General features: G+C 39.9%; 1 protein-coding gene across 3 annotated transcripts in view; it reads left to right on the top strand.

Annotated features, from left to right (window-relative positions):
• The window catches only part of col14a1a (collagen, type XIV, alpha 1a), a 133,863-nt gene that overhangs the window by 63,011 nt on the left and 49,429 nt on the right, over positions 1 to 21,423 (top strand). For all 3 annotated transcript variants that reach the window (XM_034612058.1, XM_034612059.1, XM_034612060.1), the window contains exons 24-32: positions 1,065 to 1,211; positions 3,112 to 3,186; positions 7,233 to 7,372; positions 10,213 to 10,336; positions 17,584 to 17,727; positions 18,026 to 18,190; positions 18,443 to 18,481; positions 18,618 to 18,756; positions 21,165 to 21,307. In XM_034612058.1, coding sequence (XP_034467949.1) covers positions 1,065 to 1,211; positions 3,112 to 3,186; positions 7,233 to 7,372; positions 10,213 to 10,336; positions 17,584 to 17,727; positions 18,026 to 18,190; positions 18,443 to 18,481; positions 18,618 to 18,756; positions 21,165 to 21,307 — 1,116 coding nt within the window. The remainder of the gene's footprint in view (positions 1 to 1,064; positions 1,212 to 3,111; positions 3,187 to 7,232; positions 7,373 to 10,212; positions 10,337 to 17,583; positions 17,728 to 18,025; positions 18,191 to 18,442; positions 18,482 to 18,617; positions 18,757 to 21,164; positions 21,308 to 21,423) is intronic.

Below are 21,423 nucleotides of genomic sequence, written 5' to 3' on the forward strand. Positions count from 1 at the left end.
AGATACAGCTGTTTCCTTAAACTTTATCCACGGCTGCTTCCTGTGTGGAGGAGGGGCTAATTTGTCACTCCACAAGATGAGACACGCATTAGCAAATAGAATTAGACTAATGAAACTGACAAATGATGGCTATTAGTGTGTGTGTGTATGTGTGAGTGTGTGCTTGTGTGCTTCCAGTTTCTTGTTTGTCTCTTTTTGGCTGCCAACATAAATTTTCTGTCTTTTTTCTCAGTGATGCCGTCGCTCTAAAGCTTTTCAAAACAAACAGTTAATTGAAAGTGTTTTCGGTCTGAGATCCAAAGGAAATTGACATGAGAAGAGGAAATAAATCAATGATATGATTCAGTTCATTTTTTCAGTGGATATAATTATGTTTTCCTTCTTTCTTTAGAGAAAGAATCATCCAGTTATCTTACTAGTTGGGGCAATGAATGGATAAAGCAGCACATGCTGCAGGTTAAGTGTTTATTTGCATGGGACGTTTATCTACAATGCATCAGTAATTCAAGATCGGATGAGTTTAATGAATCAGGATCTATCTAGTGGATAAATAAAGTCAACATGTGAAGCCTCACCATGGGAACAGACTCGTCTACAGTTTGAGGCAAGAATTTCAAAGCTGTCTTGAATCTCCAAATGATGTGAGCATGTCTGTGCATTGTGGTGAATGACGACTGCCTCTGTCCTTCAGCGACTAACCGTCAATTTGCCCTTGAACAAGGCACTTTGTCACCTGACGAGTCCAATAATGGTGCTTAGAATCCAACTCTGAAAGGAAGTGATTAACCTCAGCAGCTCCCAGGCCTTCGTTTGATAACAGGGGGGAAAGTGCTGCACATAGAAGCAACTGTATGAATGTGTGTGTGAATGGGTGAATGGCAACATTTTTTTACTGTACGTGCTTTGAGTGGTCATCGAGACTAGAAGTGCGCTTTATAAAATACAGACCAAAATACAGACCATATGATGTAGAACAAGAAATGTTCTCTGTGCTTATTACGACGTTTTGACCATTGATCTGAACTTGAAGTCATATTGTTTTCTGTTTTGTTGTTTACTTGCAGATGGCCAAAGGCAGGAAGTGAGCCTGGGGGGTGGTGCTTCCCGACAATGCTTCTATGACCTCACTCCCAGCAGCCAATACCAGATCAGCGTTCACACGCAGATTCAAGAAATGGAGGGACCGTCGGTCTCCATCACTGACATGACGTGTATGTTTTATATATTGTATCTACGCTTGTATGATTGTGTTCTCATCTTCACACTTTGTTTTCAGGACAGAGGATGTTAAGTGCGACTTTATTGAGTTTTTAGTTTCCTCCCATTTATTTAAATATTTCATCAACGTTTTTGAGGAGGTTGACTCGACCTTGTTCACCGTCACTCCCTCACTCCTCTCTCCTTTCTTTCTCAGTTTTCTCCTCCTAACTCGTTTTCCCAAAAGAATCCTCCCAGTCCTTCTTTATGTCTCGTTCTCCACCTGTCCAGTCCATCTGTCCCCTTCAACCATGCATCTGTCTCACCTCTGCCACTTTCTCCTCTACCTCCATCCTCCTGTGGTCTCGCTCTCTCTCGCTCTCTTTTTCTCTCTCTCTCTCACTCTCAGTGAAGATAGATTCTGTTGTTGCAGTTCATTGGTCAACTGATGAGCTGAGGTGAAGCACACAGCTCTCGGGACCAGGGGGTGGGGGGCTCAGTTCAGTACCAGGGTTATGGATGGATAGGCATGGTCTCTCACACACACACACACACACACACACACACACACACACACACACACACACACACACACACACACACACACACACACACACACACACACACACACACAACCTAATGTTGTAGCTCCACAGATTTTGAGTAGACAACTGTAGTTTAAATTCAACTGGAGACGTGAAGATTGGGTTTCAGCAAAGGTGGCAGGTCCACACTCACTGCCCCTGGAAGTCCTAAGATAATTTACTTAAGTAAAAGTAATAAAAACCACCATATAAACACACTCCATTACAAGTACCGTAATCCTGCACTTAAGTGTTATCAGGAAATTGTGCCCAAGAATCCAAAATAAAAGTGCTCGTTATGCAGAATGGCTCCTTTTAGAGTGCTAAATTATTATGAAAGTCTTACAGGGCCTATTTTTAAATGCACTGACATGTAGGCAGAGATTTAATGTTGTCGCTGGTGGAGATGGAGATCATTTAACTTCTTAATGTAGCGCTAGGTAGTTTATTTTACAGCAATACATCATGTTTTATAAGATGATCTCATTCTTCACATGTAAAATCTGCATCGTGACGACATTGCTGTCACACAAATGCAGAGGAGTAAAAAGTACAATACTTCCCTCAAAGGCGTAGTGGAGTGAAAGCAAAATGAAAATGTTAATTAAGGTAAAACTATCTCAAAATCCCCTTTGACTGAAATGTACTTTTTGATAAATTGATATCATGTCTGTTACTTTTCAGAACCATTTCAAAGCCCAAGAAAGTCCCCAGGGTTTATTGGTCTCTGAAATTTGTTGCTAAGTGAAGATGCTCAACACATTATAAACAAATTATCTTTAGAAGAGGAACAAAGAGAATCATTTGCCGAGATCATTTTATTTACTGTCATGAAGCATGTGCCTCATATGTGGGAACTCGCCAATGTTTCCGAGATGATTTACTTGCTCTGCTGTGGTTTGACAGAACCCACTGCCTTTCCGTAAAGTAATTGGCTTGGCACTGAGGCGTGCTCTAACCTGTGGCTGTTTTTGACTCCGAAAAACAGCCTCTGGTCAGACTGATACTAAGACTGATGAAAATTGCTCTTTTGCTGCGCCCCAACTTATATGAGGATGGGAAGAGAGATACAGCATATGACAGGAAAGTGAAGCTAAAGTTTGTCTGCCGGAGATATAGAGGACAAAACACAACAGCTAGATTGCTCATGTAACTTTAGGTTGTGAACACAGATTGGACGAGAATTTTTTTCCCTACAAAGGTCCCCAGTCAGTAGACAAACCCGATGATGGTGCCACTTGTCACTGCTATTAGGATTGAGGACATTGTCTTGTTTCTCTGTCTGTGTGTAAATTTTTATCTGTGTCCATGTTTGTGTCTGTGGATCCAGTGCCAGCGCCCACTCTGGCTCCGACTGAACCACCGACCACAGAGCCCCCTCCCACCATCCCGCCTGCTAAGGAGGGTGAGCTAAACACAAACACACACCAATTATTATATTATTTGTTAATATACTGTATATCTAACAGCTGTAGTAGTCACCTGTTACCATAGTTTAACAGTCTTGAAAAGCATTTTAGATAGAAAATAGATAAATGAAAAAAACATTCATGCAACCTATCTGTGTTTATACACAAGTTGCTTAACGTGCGCAATATTCATTGAATATATATTTAATTTCAGCAGTTTCTTTCAACATGACCAGTACAGTAACTTTATCGAACAGCATTATGATTAAGATGATGACTACTTTAAGTGAAACATTTGTTTTCACTGTACATTTGTACTCCAAAGGTATGATATTCCTATCACAAAATTGTGACGCAAAGTTATTCAGTTCAGTGTGTCTTGCAATATATATAATATATTCGCTTGTTGTTGTACCCGTTGAATGTCGGGGTTCGGGGGTAAATGATGGTCTTCATAGCCCCCCCCACCCCTCTCTTTCTCTCTCTGTCTATCTGCTTGTGTGCTTGTGTGCTTGTAGTGGATGGGCAGAGGGGGACATTTAATTATGTGATTGGGAAAATTAAAACTCCAGGACAACAGAAGGGGAATACAAAGTATGGGATGCATATTTGATAATTTATATCATATAAAATATGTAATTTATATCGTTTAAAATCATGGGGGGAGAGGGGGGAGGGGGGAGCTGGCTCACTAGCATTTAAAGGAACAGGCACTCAAAACAGGTCACTCTGTGGGTGCTGTTTTAAATGATCCTTGTGGTATTTTGACCAAAGTATGTTACAGACATTTCATTAAGACCCCAAGGAACCATATCAACTTGTGGTAAAATGGACATACAATGTCCCCTTTAATAGAAATGCATTTACTGGCTTTTATGCACTAAAATTGTGTGTAATATTGGATGAGGTTCTTTCCAGGCGGATAAATTACCTATGAAAATGATCTGTGTCAGGATTGGGAGCAATCCTGACACAAGCAAGTGATTTAAATACTTCTGCATGGGAAAATGTAACCAAAGTAAGCAGGGCTGTGATTTTGCTCCCAAATTTTAACTAATGAACAACACCACACTCGCCAGCACAAGCAATGTTGCTCTGGCCTGATTTTGAAACAGGAAAAGAAAAGAGAATTGGACAATTTACTTTTAATCCAGCAGCTATGTTATGCCAATGTGTGCTTTTTACACAACTGTGAACTGTGTTTACTCTGAAAACAGTAATAGTGACCTGGAGGGAAATTCGAGGACTCGGGGGTCATTATAATAAAACTACGGGGTAACTTTAAGGTAAAGAGAACGTGTTTCACAGGAAGCTAATGGGACGTCTACTTTATTCCACAGCGACTTCATTATGTGAACTGTAGTCAGGCTACTGTGGGTTGCAGCCTATCTATTCCAAAGTAAAGAAACCCTACTCTAATCCTGCTTTATTAGCTTATTAGCTCAGGTTTAGCAGAGCTAACCTGATCACTCACACCCATCAGTACAGTCTCTGTTTTAGCCCCAAAACACGAGAGTACTCATCCAAACTGCCAGCCACATACAGAGCATACTGGCTCCAACATACAGGGTTCACCTGTGATTGACATCTACATGCAGTGTTCATTGAATGCGTTCATATTTTTTTTGAACACTGAACTGAACGTATCAGTTTACAAATGATGAACGTGAGCGGCATTTAAAAAAAACCCATCATCGTATAGGCCATCATGTGAAATACCAGGAGCGAGTGAAAATGTGTGAGTTTATGCTCGGAGCGAGTTGGAGTTTACACACACACACACAGGTCCCCGGGGCCCTGCCCACACTCACTCACGGCGACAGAGTGAAAGCAGAGCAGCAGAGCTCGTAAAGGTGAAGCCGGTGAGTTACTTTGTTGAAGAACAGTGGCAACAAACTGTGAAAATACAGAGTTTCCACTATGGTCCACCGCTGCTCAATGATCAGAGCAGAAGCAGCAGTTGATTTGTACAATGCTGGAGTTTCTTGTGACCTCCTCCACACCCCTGCTGACCTGCTCTCACTTTAACAAGTTATTAGGACCTGATTAGTACACGAATTTTACTTAAAGTTTGTTTGATTTGCTCCAGAGTTTATGACAATGCATTTAAACATAATGAAAAATGAGTCATCAACATGAGATACAACACGATACAACACGAGACATGACGCTCACATTCAGGAAAGTGTTAAAGTGACTGGAACAACACAGATACATGAGCCAACACCATTGATAACTAAACTAAATAACTAAATACATGATCGTGAGTTTGTCATCTTAACAAATGCACGTGAAGTAAGTTCAATTTTTTTTAATGAACTATGAACGTGAACGTGTTCATTTCATTTTCAACTGTATGAACTGAACTTGGAACTAGTTCTTTTTGAGTGTGAACTGGCACAACACTGACTACATGACATGACTCTTATAAGTACAGGATGCACTGCCCTTCACAACATTCATCCAGGTCATAGTTATCCAAGAAGAGCTGAATCGATGGCAACTTGACTTGGATCATAACAACTTAATTCCTAAAGATTACCCTTCACTGTACTTTGAGCCCTAAAGAACTGCAGTTGAAGCTGCTACAGTAAATGCCTGACAAGATATGTCAGACCAAGCACTGTGGAGGATCGAGAACCGTAGAAAGATACAGAAATAAAGTGGTACAAGTTCCTAGTCAGCCCTGACACCCTGTAACACCACGTACCCAGACCATGCTTCTCCTGTGTTCCTGTCTGATGGGCTCACATTAGAGGCTGACCTGCAGAACCAACTCCTCAGACGTGAAGCGACGCGCCTGCTGAGCCCGTCTGTAAGCATTTCTATCTGACCTTTGTCAGACCAGTGCCTCTGTCCGTGATGACACGCAACCTTTACCTGGGACAGAACCACAAAGACAGAGGAAAGAGAAAGCAAGGTAGAGGAAGCAGAAGAGGAAAAGGAAGATGGTTAAACAAAGTGATGGGCAGGATAATCAAAGATATAGAGCTGTAGACTAAAAGCAAGAGGGAGGTGGCAGAAAGTCCTGCCTGTGGTTAGGTTTGGGCAACTAAAGTTCTTTGGTTAAGGGTTAGGGAAACATCATGGTTTTGGTTAAATGTAAACAGACATGTTTTGTCTGAAATTACAGTCTTTCTGTATTAAACCAGACCACAACTTTTTTCTAACCTTAACCAAGAGCTATGAGTGTATAAACACAAACCAAAAAAAGTTCAAAAATGCTGCAGCCACTTTCAATTGTTATTTTAAACCAAGATCAGATCTTTTGTCAGAAAACAAATGTTATTTGTGGACATTTTAATGATACCTTCAGTGTCCACATATTTGTAACTCGCTAAATATACAACTTCAGCAACTGGTAATTTTTTTTACAAATGTTTAATTTGATAAAATAAAGATGTGATGAGATGGTTGTAAACTGCTACTTGAGGCATACACTCATGAGGAGGTAAAACTTTTTTTTTGATTGTATATGCTCCTCTCTTCTCCTTTAGGTTTTTTATTTTTTGCCCAGGAATTTATGGCGGCTGACATGATCATTAATGGGTTTTTGGAATTTAGTGCAGACTTGGATTTTGAAAACTTGTTAAAACCCCGTGACAACTTTACAGCAGCAACGATAACCCCACTGGGAGTCATTTAGAAACATGAGAAGAATAAAAGCAGAAGCAGAAGTCACTGCTGGAGCAGGAATATGAATGAGTGGCTTACAAAAGAAGGAAGATATAGAACAATGTCGTGGTCAGTTTAAAACTCTGTGTAAGAGAGTGTGCACTATACATTTAATCTTATTTAAATCCTATAAACTGAATATCCACTCTTTGCATATTTACCCTGTTTCAGTGGATGTATATTTGCAGTGCTTCATACTTTGCATATTTACCGAATATATTAGATAGGCAGTTATGCATTCAGCTTATGCTCTGTCCTCCACTGACCTTCTTTCTGTATGAAATTACTTTTTAAATAAGAAAATGATGTGCTGGCTAAATCAATGTGCATATATATCGGCCGTTTGTTCGTCTGTTTGTCTGTCCAGTGTGCAAGGAGGCCAAGGCTGACCTGGCGTTCCTGGTCGACGGCTCCTGGTCCATCGGAGACGACAACTTCCTGAAGATCACGCGTTTCCTCTACAGCACCATGGGATCGCTGGATCTGGTCGGACCGGATGGCACCCAGGTCAGTCATGTGACCTCACCTTTACGTCAGAGAGGAAGAACTCGAGATTAAAACCTCAAATTTTAAGTTTTGCTCATTGTTACCTCCCTTTTCCCCACATTCATCATTACATGGGGACAGATTTTGGATCTGAAATCGTTAGAATGCTGTCTCGACCACCTCACACAGACTAATGTTACACTGAGTCTCCCTGGAGAGCTGCTATTCACTTTTATGGCTGCTAGTGGTTCTTGTGTCTAGTCTAAATGTCTATGTCTATTGAAAATTACTGTACACACAGTAGCAACCAACAGAAATACAAATGCACACATGGACAGGTTTTAATTCTTTTTCACTCTCTAATTTATTCTCCTTGTTGCAGCATTTTCCTTGTGAGAAATTAATGCCTAGGGAAAATACAATGTAAAGCAGATGCTGAGGGTTTAGCCAAAACGTGGCCGCACTGAAAACCAGAATAATGTTGAAATGGTAAAGAAATGATAAATCTTAGTGGCTAAAGAGGCCATTCAGGGAGAAGTGTTGTGAAAACATATATATATTTCCCAGAAAACAAAGAATGCAAAGATGTTTTTCTCCCTTGCTGCCGTGCACATTCAATAAGCTTTACGTACAGTACGTCCAACAACAATGCTCCCTCCTCTCATCCACACAGCCTCATATGCTGTAGCCCATTTCAGAAAGACAAAGAGAAGGACAAAATTGTTTTAATTTCCTCTCAAATGTCACTGAAACTACTTTCATTCAGCAGATAAATGGAATAAAGGACATTGGTTGCTTTACTCTCAACATCTAAAATTTTCTCTCTTTAGTCTACTAGTTATTCCTCTCCTCCTTTTTTTCAGATTCACTCTCACTGTTACATTTCAGATGGAAATAGAAGTGTCGCACATTTGATGAAATAATGAACCTTGAACAGTTTGAGCGTACTCCCCTTCCTTTCCACCCCTGTGCTTTTGGCTCATTTACTGACTGAGGAAAGCTACTGCTGCTGCTGCTGCTGCTGCTGCTGTGTTAACTGATATGGACAAATACTTTGGTGCAGAATTCCGCCGTTTTCTTGATCAATCCCCAGAGAAATCAGCACGAGCGCAGCCTTATATCTGAATAGTTTAGAGAAGTAAGAGGGAACTTTAAACCCCCGGTGAGTGAATCTTTACTCTCTGGATGGACCTTTTGTTGCTGAGCAGTATTCGATTAACTCCACTCATTTGCTGCCAGTGCCAGAAAACATTATTTCTCTGGCAGGAATAGTCGTAATAAATTAAGTCTGGATGCAGTAAAAGCCGGGATAAACATGAAATGGTTCAACTGCTGACAAAAACACTTTATTCTTTATTATTTTGATTCTTAGAAACTTAAGCAATCACATTACCGCAGTGACTATTACCATCTTCACCGCCTCAGAATGGCTCTCATGTATCAGGTCTCATCAATAGGTAATGCCAGGCTTTAACTTGGGGCAATACCTCGCTGTTGTCATTGTGGACTAATTTCTTCATTGTGCTTCCTGCCTGCATGGCCCACCACTATATATTAGCAGAGCTCAGCAGGTTCATTCTTCACACTGTAGAGGTGCTCGCTAAACCCCCCTTTCTTTCATTTGTTGAATGTGTGCTGTTAAGCAGTTTGCTACCCTCACTATGCCCCATAACCCTCTGGCAGTAGGCTACCGAGAGCTAAACAGCGGCTGTAATGTGAAAGAGTTGGCTGGTAAACGTCGGCCGCCCTGAGCCAAGAACAGCACCATTAGCAGTCTGGAGGTAATGACAGTTGTTCTCCCCTCTCACAGGAAGGCAATTAGATTGATTATAGCTCCGATTCGGGAGTTTGAACAAATTTAGGAGTTTTGAACACATATATGTACATCTTTGTGATTTTCTTAAAGATTTATTGATTAATTTATGAACAAATTAGCAGAACAACATAAAGCACACATTAACTAACATAGGAAACAAATATAAATTAACAGATATACAACGCCAGGGGTTATAGACAAAGTTCCACATTAACAAATACAAACTGATGATGATAAGAAAACGATAGAGTAAACAGATATAATTAAGAAAAGTATTGATCTATTAAATATGGTGGAAAGATAGACGATTTTTACAGCTTTACCAATGACATCTCTGTGCATTTTAACCTAGAGACTTGAAATAAAGATGTTATACTCCTGTTTGACATCTTAAGCAACTTCTTCTACTCCGTAAAATATCGAGACCACCAGTACCGACCAGGTGAGAAAATGGTCAAATCTGTGAGCCATTACTCTTTTCACCTATTAAACCTTTAACATTCTGGATATACACTTTATACATTTTATTATAAACTCTGAAAATGTCACGCTTTGGCTTCTCATATGTGTACGGTTTCAACTTTCCCATCTGTACAGTATTTCCTTTGTGGGGCTGTTTAGGAACACTCGCTCAATTTTATATAATTACAGCGAACAAAGGCAGCATCTGTTTGATTCCGTCATTGCTGTATATATATATAAATGCAGAAATTGCAGGTGATAATGAGGAAAGGTATTAGATTTTTGGACCCAGAGCCGAGTATTTTTGCTTCAAAGTTCACAGTTAATGCTGCATGAGCTGCTTGGAGGGATTTGGCTTCTTGCTTTTTGTTGTGGAAGAAGAGAAAAAAAACTAAGCTGAGCACTTATGTAGAAACACATTGCAGTGGTGTTCCAAAGATAATGACTGAATGGGAAGTTTTAGGTAAACTGTCCCTTTACTGTTTAAAAAGAAAGTGAGTTCAAATTTGTATAATTTGATTTGATGTGTGCATTGAACCTACTTAACTCATCCCTCTGTCTTACCGTCTCCGCCTCTCTCCAGGTGGCCATTGTGCAGTTCAGTGACGATGCCCGGACGGAATTCCAGCTGAGTTCCCATAGCAACAAGGAAGCACTGCTGGAAGCTATTCAGAACATCAGATACAAAGGAGGAAACACCAAGACAGGTCAGAGGAGTGTAATAATAATTCATGCAGTCCAACCAGAGTCAGCTTGATACCTTGGTCTAAATATACAATCTCACCACAAGAACTTTTATTGGCTGTTTTGGAGCATTGGACAATTTTACACAATCCCTCTTAGTTTGTCCATTTGTCATGGAACATCTTGAAGTTAACATTTTCGTTTTTCAAGCACCTATGTATGCATGTTCAGCTCAAAGTTAATTCCTGACCTTGAAATCAGCAGTTAACTGAACAGTCAGTCTCCACACAAGGTCCCTAAGTAGTTGATCTGGAACTTTGTGGCCTTTGTGGGCCACGTAGACCACGAAGGCTGAACCGGATCCACGTCACCAGCTTCTCCCAGCCTTACTGCTGTCGCCTAGCAAAAGAGCTGCACCTGAACACTACAAGAAAGCATCTTGTTTTTTTAACATGTAGCTGCTCAGTTGATGATTAAAACAGAGGCAGCCCTTGAATTGGGAAATGGCTAAAGACAACTGGACATACTTTGCTGAGGAAGACACAGTCTGACAGCTTCTGGTGAGAAGGTGAGATCTGATCTGGTCTTGGTTTGGCAACCACTGTGGTCAAGGTCAAAAATTGACTTTAAAACTTGACACAACAGAACCAACATTGGAAGAAGCTGCAACATATTGCAGAGGGGAAAATACTTGGGTTTGTGAATCTTTTGTAATATTCATGTGAAAGTGTCCAGCTGTGCAGGTGCATGTCATTAATGTGGATTTACAGGTAGTGCTGCTCGTTCTGAGCACTTTAAATCTCCATAAGTCCAGGTCATGGCTCAGTGTCAGCTCAGAGTAATTGTGTTCTCTATCATCTTGACTGCTGATCACACTATAATCTCCCCACTTAACTCTTCCTCCCTCTTCTTCCTCCTCTTTCTCCACTGTCCTCTCCTCCACTGTCTTGCCAACTTCCTACTTTCCTCACCTCCATCACTTTGGCGACAGTCCTTTAAAACTCTGCCTCCTTTTCATCATTGTCCCTCTCTTGGTCCATCTTCCCTTTTGTCTTCAACTTCCTACTCTTCTTCTGTTCCAGTACACTCCCTTCTTTTTCAACCCTCCTTCTTTTTAAACTCTTCTTCTGTTTTCCCCATACTCTTTACATACACATAGATCCATTGTATTGTCTTAGAGGTTGAAACCTGTTAAAATAGACATAATCATTTACATGCTAAAATAATCCAGTCCGTCCATATTGTCCTATGCAAGCCATAAACATATATGTTTAGAATATTTTTAATAGATATGATAGTTTCCATATTTTTTGTAAGTTATTAAACAAAATCATCATATGTGCTTATTAAATAAATAATAAGTCTTGTTACTGCTTCAGACAGGTGGAGATTATTTTCTTGTTTAGTTTAATGAGGATTTGGGGGGTTTCAGTTGTTCCACTTCCTCTGTGATAGACGCTAACATAGATCAACAGTGTTTCAACCGAGCTGTATACTTTTGGAGACTTTGCCCAAACCTCCTAAATTACATCTTACTCCTCTAGTCCATTCAGAGGTAGACGACTACTTTCTTATGTTTAAGGAAAGTCTTTAAACCCGAAACGATTTCCTTTCATTTCATTCTTAAACCTCAATTTCTCCTCTGAGACCCCACCAGGTCCCTCCCTGTGTCTAAATCCATTAAAGCCCTCAAATAGGAGGCTGTAGCTGTCTGCCTCTTTAACCCCCGGCCTCTGGCAGATCAATCTGTGTAGAAGCCAACAAGAAACCACAACGCTTCAATGTGTTATTTTAATGTTTTTAGTGTAAGCAGTTAGATTATACTTTACTGCCTTTGTCCAATTATCCACAGGGCAAGCAAACACATTGAATTTGGATTTTGAAATTGTTAAAGTAAACATGAATTCACTGTAAAGTTACAAAACTTAATCAGTAACAAGGAGATTTATTTTCCTTTCTCTTTTTAGATGGCATCATAGTGTAAACCAGAAAATAGGTTGCAACCTACTTCATTCCCGGTAACCTCACCATCTCAGAAAGTTAACCACAGAGCTGCTACTCTAGCAACAGGAGTTTCTTACTCAGTGGAACTGCAGAGTTTGTTACAGGAAGAGAAGAGACAACTTCTTTCTGAGCAAACTTCAAGTCATATGCCTCATTTCTCTGTACCCATGGCCTCAGGTCAACGTATACTGAAAAGCTTAATACATTTTATCTATTGTGAAACTGTGGCGAGTAAGAAGACGTCAGCCAAGTAGATGGTCCGTCATATGTGGCCCTGGAGGCATTTGAGTTCACACAGTGTCCGCATGTGTCCCAGACGACCTCCCAATGTGGTTTGAGTGATATGATCTTAGGACGCACTCATTTGGGTGCATTCAGACCTGTACTTGATGCTGCCATTCTCAGGGTGGATGTTAATACCAGGACTGAATGGGGTCTAAGACTTTAGACTCAGTTCAGTATCCTCACCTATGAGTGTGAAGAAGGGCGTGTTGAGGATGGAGGGTTCTGAAGCTTATATATCTGGGATTTAGCTTTTCACTATGCATTTATTCATTAAGGCTTTAGTGAGACTCTGAGTGGCTTCATGAATGATTGATTTAATGTAGCTGCTCCTGTGTGAGTCTTTATCCCTGTGCATACACATAGTGTAGAGTGTGTTCGCCTGGGTACGTGTGTGTGGGACAAGCTGACGTACTGTATGTAAACCAGTCTTACTTCTAATCTTTAACAGCTCAGATATCTATTCAATAGATTAGTCAGGATGTGGTTTCCCTCCAATGATTTTTCTTCAGCACCATGATTAACTTCTTCCTGCTTCGATTATATGCACTTGTATCAGACCCTCACTAAATTCACAAGGTTTATGAGACTTAAATGAGTTCAGGAACAAATGTATGAATGGCCCATGAATGTGTTTCTCTGACTATAAAAAGAACCCATTCAGAGTCAATAGTATATTTTCTGCAATGCATTTGATTATCCGAATCACTCTTAGGACTCTCCAACAGTGACTTTTCAAATAATAAAAGATTTTATAGCTCTTATAATCACGCAGAGAGAATATTACAGTCTTTTTCTCGTCTTACTGATTTCATCTGAGCAGGGTTAAAGTCTTCTCATTCATTATATTGCACCAAGGCTTTGGACGCTAAAGCAAGAGAGACGATTTCAGCTTCTTTTTCTTTTTCTATATATTCTCTTACTGTTTCCACATTCTCAATGTGTTTCTAATATTGTGACAGCAAGAGAACTGTTGCCAGACACGAGGCTGAAGCCAAACAGACACGGATTATTTCCCAAACGCAAAGTGATGGATCACCGATCAATGACAGGCTTTTCAACACATCGTCCACGGACATATTTGTTTTTCCTTTTTTTTCTTCATCCTCTTTTCTTACAGTAGTGCAATGCCTGTTCTAAACCTGCCTGTTTGGAATGGGCTGTTTGCTTGGTCTGTGTGCATGCTGGGTGCAGCTTTTCTTTATGAAACTGTCAAAGTGACCAGCAGTTATTTAGCCAGGTAAAGTAAAGACCTGCTGCTGGACTGAATCCACAGAACCCTGAAGCTGCACCACCACTGCTGCACAAAGAGCTGTTCAAAAGTTCAGGGAAGCCTGACTCAGTGCGCAGAGCCACAAACTGAACAGTCAGTCGGTGTTGCCACGAACGCGCTGTATTCATGATCAACAACGTCACTTGCGTTGATGAATCCTTGCCACCGTTGCTACACAGCTCTGGTCGCCTGTTTATTCAATGTTTATGAATATTGAACATATGACATGTCCACATTGCACCAGATTTGAAACTGCGCTTCCTCGGGCCCTTAACAGTGCCCATGCCAAATGTGAAACCGATAAGATGAAGTGTTTTCGAGATTTGAGATTTCTGGAATTATTAGATCAGATTTGACGGATGCTCTCATCTTCCCAGTCCAACCAATCTCTTCCCTTTCCTTTTTTTTTTAACTTTTACCCCTTTGAGTCTCTCCTCCTCTTCCTCCTCTTCCTCCTCTTCCTCCTCTTCTCCTTCTGTCCTCTGTCTCACTTCATGCCTGGCCAGCTTCTGTAATTCCAGTCTCGCCCAGCGTGATCAGAGGACAGTGTAGAAACAGATGTATCACTGGCAGATATCTGACAGCACAACACTTTACAGGCCAAGCACTCTATCATTTTTCACCACTGACAGCTCAGGGAAGAAAAAAAAAAACTGGAGGAGGATGCGAAGATGTTGTCTCAGGGTTTTATTTGGTTAGAAGTTGAAATTGGGACACCATACACATAGAGCTCTTGAGGCTACACACTCTTACATCTGCGAGTGGTTTGTCAATTATGAGTCTACTGCTTCATATGATATTCAAAACGAGGAGAAACTGACGGCAGAAAAGCATTATGCTCAATTATACTGTTACAGCCTCCAGAGAGCTCTGTTGCTGCTGATAAGCGAAGTGAACCTGACCTCTGAACAATAAGGACGATCAGTGAACAATAAAAAACACCATGATACTCCTCTCTCAGTAACTACAGTATATACTTTAAAACACAAGAAAAGTGGGAGGAGAAAGTGTTAAAAGGACAAAAATAGTTTAGGATTAAACGCAGGGATTGTCTGTGTGATTTTGAAAAGGTCGGGGGGGATGAGTAGATGAACTGTATGGACTATTGATGCAAATCACGATGGACAGTATACAAATATTGATCATGTATACACACCTGTAATATCGAGTAATGAAGGACACAATCGCCCCCTGGAGGCTGGCTGCAGTATAGGTAAAAAATGTTGCGTAACGAATTGGACATTGGACATTTCTGGTAAGTTTAGTTTACCTATTTATTTGGTGCTATGACTTTGTGATTGACTGCACATATGTCTGCAGAACCTCACTACAGTAGCTCCATCCCACGATCGCTGCTGTGCAGACTCTGGCTCCAAATTCTCAAGATGGCAGCGTTTCGCATCCGGGATATTTTTGCCTAATTTCTGGATAGTGGGAGGAAGTGGAGGTGTGTCGTCCATGTGCACAATAATAATCATCCTTCATCTGTTCAGAGGTCAGGTTCACTTCACTTAGCATCAACAGCGCTCCCTCATCAACGGAATTATAATGAAAATGCAGTAAACATGAGAATAGTGCTTTTCCGGAGTTCATTTCACAGTGTTTACTTACTGTTTTGAATTTCATGTTAGAAAAGTGCTTGAAAAACAGTGATACACACGAGGCATCATTAAATCCTCGGTCAAATGTGCTTTGACACCATCGTGGCTGCTTGTTTTGGGCGGGTCTTGAAACCTTTTAAAGCTGTCAGGACAGATTTTATTGACTGATTAAGTCCATTAGCAGCTGACCTCCACATTTTTTAAAGTTCGTCTAATTTCACGATAGTGTTATTACAGTTTTTACAGACTGGTTTTGGGCATTTCAATCTCATTTTTTCTCCTCCATGTTTAGATCTCACTAAAAGACATAGTACCTTGTCTGTCTTCTTATTTTGTATGCTAATGAAAACTTGGCCAAAATCATGTTTCCAGGGGATTATTGATCCCCCATTGTCATGTAGTAATTATAGACCCAATCATATATTTTATTCATGTCAGTGGAAGAATAAATAATACATGTTTTTAATTAGTGAGTACATTAAAATTGTAGCAAAGGTCTCAAACATTCACCTCCGTGTAACCAGTGGGGAAGAGGATGTTTCTTAGATTGTTAATGGGCTCATTCGTGCTTCCAATAACTTTGTCGGTATCTAGTCTCGAGCCACACTTGGGAAAAATGTATGCACATGGATTGACAAAATATATGAAAAAAGATGTAGCTTCATGCTGCTCTTACTTAGAACAGAGGATGTTGCACTGTAAGCCCTTTGAGACTAATTGTAATTTTTTGAATATGGGCTATACAAATACAATTTGATTGGTTGATACTAGATGATGGTACTGCAGTACAAGTGGTTTGGAGAGGGTCTAAGCAACACTTATGTTGAAGGGCCATACTAGTGATTTTGCATATTTTTAAGTTTATGCACCATGTTTATATATATGCTACATTATTACTGGACATTTTCACATGCATGCTGTGTGGTTTCCTTTATGATTCTTTTAGTATCTTTTCCTTCAAGGCAGCCAATGGTTAACATTCATTTCACTACATGAAAATAACCTTTGGAAATGGTTTGAGATGCTGTAGATAATAACAATAAACATCTTGATGTCATATCTTTTTATCAGAGTTTGAATTGGTCCATCAGAGACACTCAACATAAACAAATTGACCAAATACAGCAAATGGTTGTACATTTTGATTCGGTGGAAAATCATCTCCTGTTTGATTTTTATTAGATTCTTTTAGAGCTCTCTCACCGTATTCTCCTGAGTGAGCAAATCCTCCCTCGATACATGAAGATTTAATCTTGGTTGCATCATCATGGGAGCTGCATCAGAAAACGACATTGGTTGGAGCGTAAATGTTATAAATGTCAGGTTTTATATCCGTGTCATACACCTGCGATGATACGTGTGGACGTTACTTGCCACAAAGCTGTGAGCCAATGATTGTGAGGTTTATTGGAAACAGATGATGGTGTCAATCAGGCAATACAAATGTAACTTGAGTCTATTGCAGGAAAAGACGCCATTCTTACTTTGTGTAATCTGAACCTAGACTATATATAAAGATGGACGAGGCATCTTCATGTCCTCCAACTGTCCAGAAAGGAAGCTCAAATATCCTGCATACAAGGCACCCACTGGGGTCAGAGTCTGAAGCAATGGCGGCGACGTCCCGCCAATACATGCACTTGACCAATCCTCCCTCCCATCTCTCTGTCTTTATAGCATCAAATAACAAATTAAACCCAAACTTATTGGAAAAATGCAATTTGAACATATATCAGTATGATGAGAACTACCTACAATGACAAAAGCCACATTTTGGAAAAATGTATTTGACATGTACTTTTAAGTTTGGTCCATGTTCCATCCACTCACATGAAGGAGACAGGATTTATGACCTATATTGCAGCCAGCCACCAGGTGGCGATCAGGATGCTTTTGCTTCACTTTAGGGGAGCTGTCGTCCATCTTGGAAGAATCCAACAATATTTGGTGATCTTATTGAAAGGGAAGTGAAACCAAAGAGTTGTAAGGTTTAAGAGAAACACATCCACACTCAGTTAGTATAAATGGACGTACTGGCAAAACAGGCTAAATTTGCACCTATTGGTTTGGTTGTTTCTAAATCAAGTGTTTTCTCTTTGTCCTCCTTCAGGTCGAGCCATCAAACATGTGAAAGAGTCCATTTTCACTTCAGAGAGCGGAGCCAGACGGGGTGTTCCTAAAGTCCTGGTTGTCCTCACTGATGGGCGATCGCAGGACGATGTCAACAAAGTGTCCAAAGAGATGCAGATGGACGGTGAGTAATTAACAGACCAATCCCAGAAAGAAAATAACTGGTAGTTTGGTCAAGTCCTGGAAAGATCTACAGGTTTTTGTGGAGAAATTGATACTGGATGTACAGTAGGCCTCATTCAACCTGCTAGTTCTTGGATTCTTGATAAACTATATGTCACATTTTACAGTTACGAGCCGTCAGACTCTACATTTATGTAAAAAATTCACAACCACTAATGTATTCCATTGTTCCAGGCCATCAATCCTTTGTATTGAGTTTAATAATGTAATGAATGGTAATTTGTTCATTCCATTCCCAGGCTATATCATCTTTGCCATTGGCTTTGCGGACGCGGACTACGGAGAGCTGGTGAACATTGCCAGCAAGCCCAGCGACAGACACGTCTTTTTCGTGGACGATTTGGATGCTGTGAAGAAAATAGAGGAACAGCTCATTACCTTTGTCTGCGAGGCTGCCACTGCCAGTGAGTAGCACCGCGCATGTTTAAAACAGAGGGAGAGAGAGAGGGTGAGAGTTCAGGAGGGAAAAAGATTTCAGACAAGTCTCATAGAAATGCAGACCGAGTAAAAGCAGCACCGAGGGAAGATTGTGAAAGAAATGGAGAAACATGGAAGATGACTGAGGTGGAAAAGCAGAGGAGACAGGGATTTATTTGAGAGTTGAATATTTTAAATATTAAAGATTAAAGACTAACAGATGCTTCTCTGTCTTTCAGCTTGTCCGTCTGTTTTGATGAGTGGAAACACGATGGCAGGTAAGAGGTGCTATGTGTAGGTAAAATGGACAGAATAACACTCTCACAGACCCGAGTACTGTATCAAATGATGATGATGATGATGATGATGATGATGATGATGATGATGATGATGATGATGATTTGTCCCCTGCAGGTTTCCGTATGATGGAGATGTTTGGCCTGGTGGAGAAGGAGTACAGCATCATACCTGGTGTTTCTCTGGAGCCGGGTTCATTCAACAGCTTCCCCTGTTACAGGTTACACCGTGACGCTCTGGTGTCTCAGCCCACCAAGTGAGTAACGTCCACAGCAGGTGAAAACACACATCAGATTTAAAATAATAAAAATATGCATCATAGGAAACTTCTGGCCATTTCTACAAGTGAGGGGGGGGGGCAAATATGATCAACAAACTAAATCTTATTATAAACTTTTATTAAACAATTCCATCAAATCTGGAAATTTATTTTAATAACCATTAAATTTAGTAGGATTCGTTGTTGTTGTATTAGATAATTGACTAGTGGCTGGCTGCAGTATAGGTTATATATCCTGTCAATGAGATCAAGAGACATTTGTGACAATTGCAAATATACAAAGTTATAAATACTTAGGTTCAGTCTCCCAAAAGCGTTATTGTCACAGACACTTTTTTCAACTACAGATGTAATCAGAACATTTGACAAGTTGCAAAAAGTAAAACGTTTTTACAAATTGTGTAATTAATTTCAGTAGTCAGATTTGTTGAACCAGAAACCTGACTCACAGTTTCTTCTACACAACATGTCCCTTTATCACTAAAGGCGTATTAATATTTGAAGCAGTGAGTGCTGCTTACTTGTCTCGGACGGGGAGTGGTCTCTGTCAGGGGTCAGCAGGACACAAACATCACAACACTTTGAATCATAAGCCAGCAGCGGACACAGAACTATTCAATAGTCCTGCCAAAGAAAACGACAGGACTTTCAAGCTGATATTAAACTGCTGGGGAACTAACACGAAATCTCACATGTCAGAGTTTCCCTTTGTCTTTGCACAAAGATTCACGTCCCACTCACAGCACCTGGGCTGTGTTGTTACATTATCTTTCTAAAAACACTGCCTGTCCAGTGCCAATCACCACATATAGTGATACTGAAGGTTATAGAATTGACATCTTTTGTCTGGTCCTCATTATTTTTATTTAAATTATCTTGAAGTAAGACTGTGGGAGCCAGACTCTAATGACACATAAATATCTGTTGAATAATTACAAATAAAGTGTATCCAGTGTATTAAAACCCTATACAATTTTAGAAAATGCCACTACAAAAAGTAAATGTAATAAAAGCACTCAGTGCAGTAATATGTGAGATTTAACTTTGCAAGTTCATGCAAAAAGCAAATTGTCTATTTCAGATAATTCCTTTTATTTCAGACCTTTTGTTCTCCAACATAATCACTTCCAGTAAAAACTGCAACTCAGGTGTCATGTTTGAAAATATTGCATTGCACCAATAACTGGCAGTCCCAGAATGAATACAAAAAGCAAAAAGGAACATAGATAAATGTACTTATTATCATATCACTGCACATATCACTCGTACACATTTCTGACCTCTTCTTTCTATATGTGATACACATTTATCAGTAACGATAATTCAGCTTGTCCGAGCTGAGCAGGCCAACAGAGAAACTACTGTGGTGCAACCAATTTATGGGAGCTGATGCAGATACCAATATTAAGGAGTAGAAAATTTCCAGAACCAATTATATAACTCAAAAAAATTGAAAATTAGTCTGTAAATATTGTTTTTACACCTTAAAGACAAGGAAATGTAATTGAGGCTTGATAATTTTGAGTCTAACCATAAAATGAATAAATAACTATAATTAAAAAGAAAACACAAATAAACCAAATATGTATATTTTGAATTAAGGAAATAAACTTGCAATGCAAATGGAAAGGGTTAGATTCTGCCGAAGGCTCATATTTCCTGATTCTTATAGACTGGCGGATAAATCAATTGGATTCTAGAGATTACCCCACGCTTGTACTTGCGGGAGCTATTATAACATTTAGTTTAATTACACTGTGCCCGGGTGTTCACCAAGTTTTAAGGTGTTTTAAGGTCAAGACCATTTACTTTTCAATTGGGTTTCAAATTACTGATTTATTAAATGACCACGAGTAAATAACAGACATTACAACATTTACAGAAGCTGGCAATAAATGATGAATGAAAAACATTCTTAGAAGTAATCGCAAAGCTTGAAGGTTTACTCAGCACTATAACAGAGGGAAATATTCTATAATAATATAAAATATCATATAAGTATAAAAACTTAACTTTAGCGCCTAGTTGCCTTCAACTGTCATTGTGGAGCATTTCCCTGATTTAAATCAGTTTCCTTTATACAGCCCCCTGTTTTGTTATTGTTCATTTGGTGAAAAATGACACTGATGAGTGCTCTGCACAGTTGTAGCTAAGATGATATAAACTTGAAGTGCTTGGAGGCAACAGCAGAAAAAAGACGAGTCTCACCATTTAAAAAAGTGGCGAGCGCTCAAAGAGTCTGAGGCAGCGACAGATGTCTAAAAGCTTCACTTCAGATGAAAGAGACAATGGCACTTTGAAACAGACACCTAGGAAATATAATATATGTCTGCAGGGCACAGCTAAATATGGTGTGTGTGTGCGTGCTTTCATGTGTGTACCAGGTACCTTCACCCTGAGGGTCTCCCCTCTGACTACACCATTTCAATGATGATCCGTCTACTTCCGGAGACCCCAGAAGAGCCCTTTGCATTGTGGGAAATCCTCAACAAAGACCACAAGCCATTAGTGGGACTAATCCTGGACAGTGAGTTTGAAACATGTGTTTTTACTTCAATATCTATTTTTGGTTTCACTGAATCATAACAGATCAAAGATGAAGGCAATCTCTGAGCTCATAGGCTATCATCTGATGACAAATTT

The sequence above is a fragment of the Hippoglossus hippoglossus genome, chromosome 16 (assembly GCF_009819705.1).
Source record: "Hippoglossus hippoglossus isolate fHipHip1 chromosome 16, fHipHip1.pri, whole genome shotgun sequence".
NCBI classification, from domain to species: domain Eukaryota; kingdom Metazoa; phylum Chordata; class Actinopteri; order Pleuronectiformes; family Pleuronectidae; genus Hippoglossus; species Hippoglossus hippoglossus.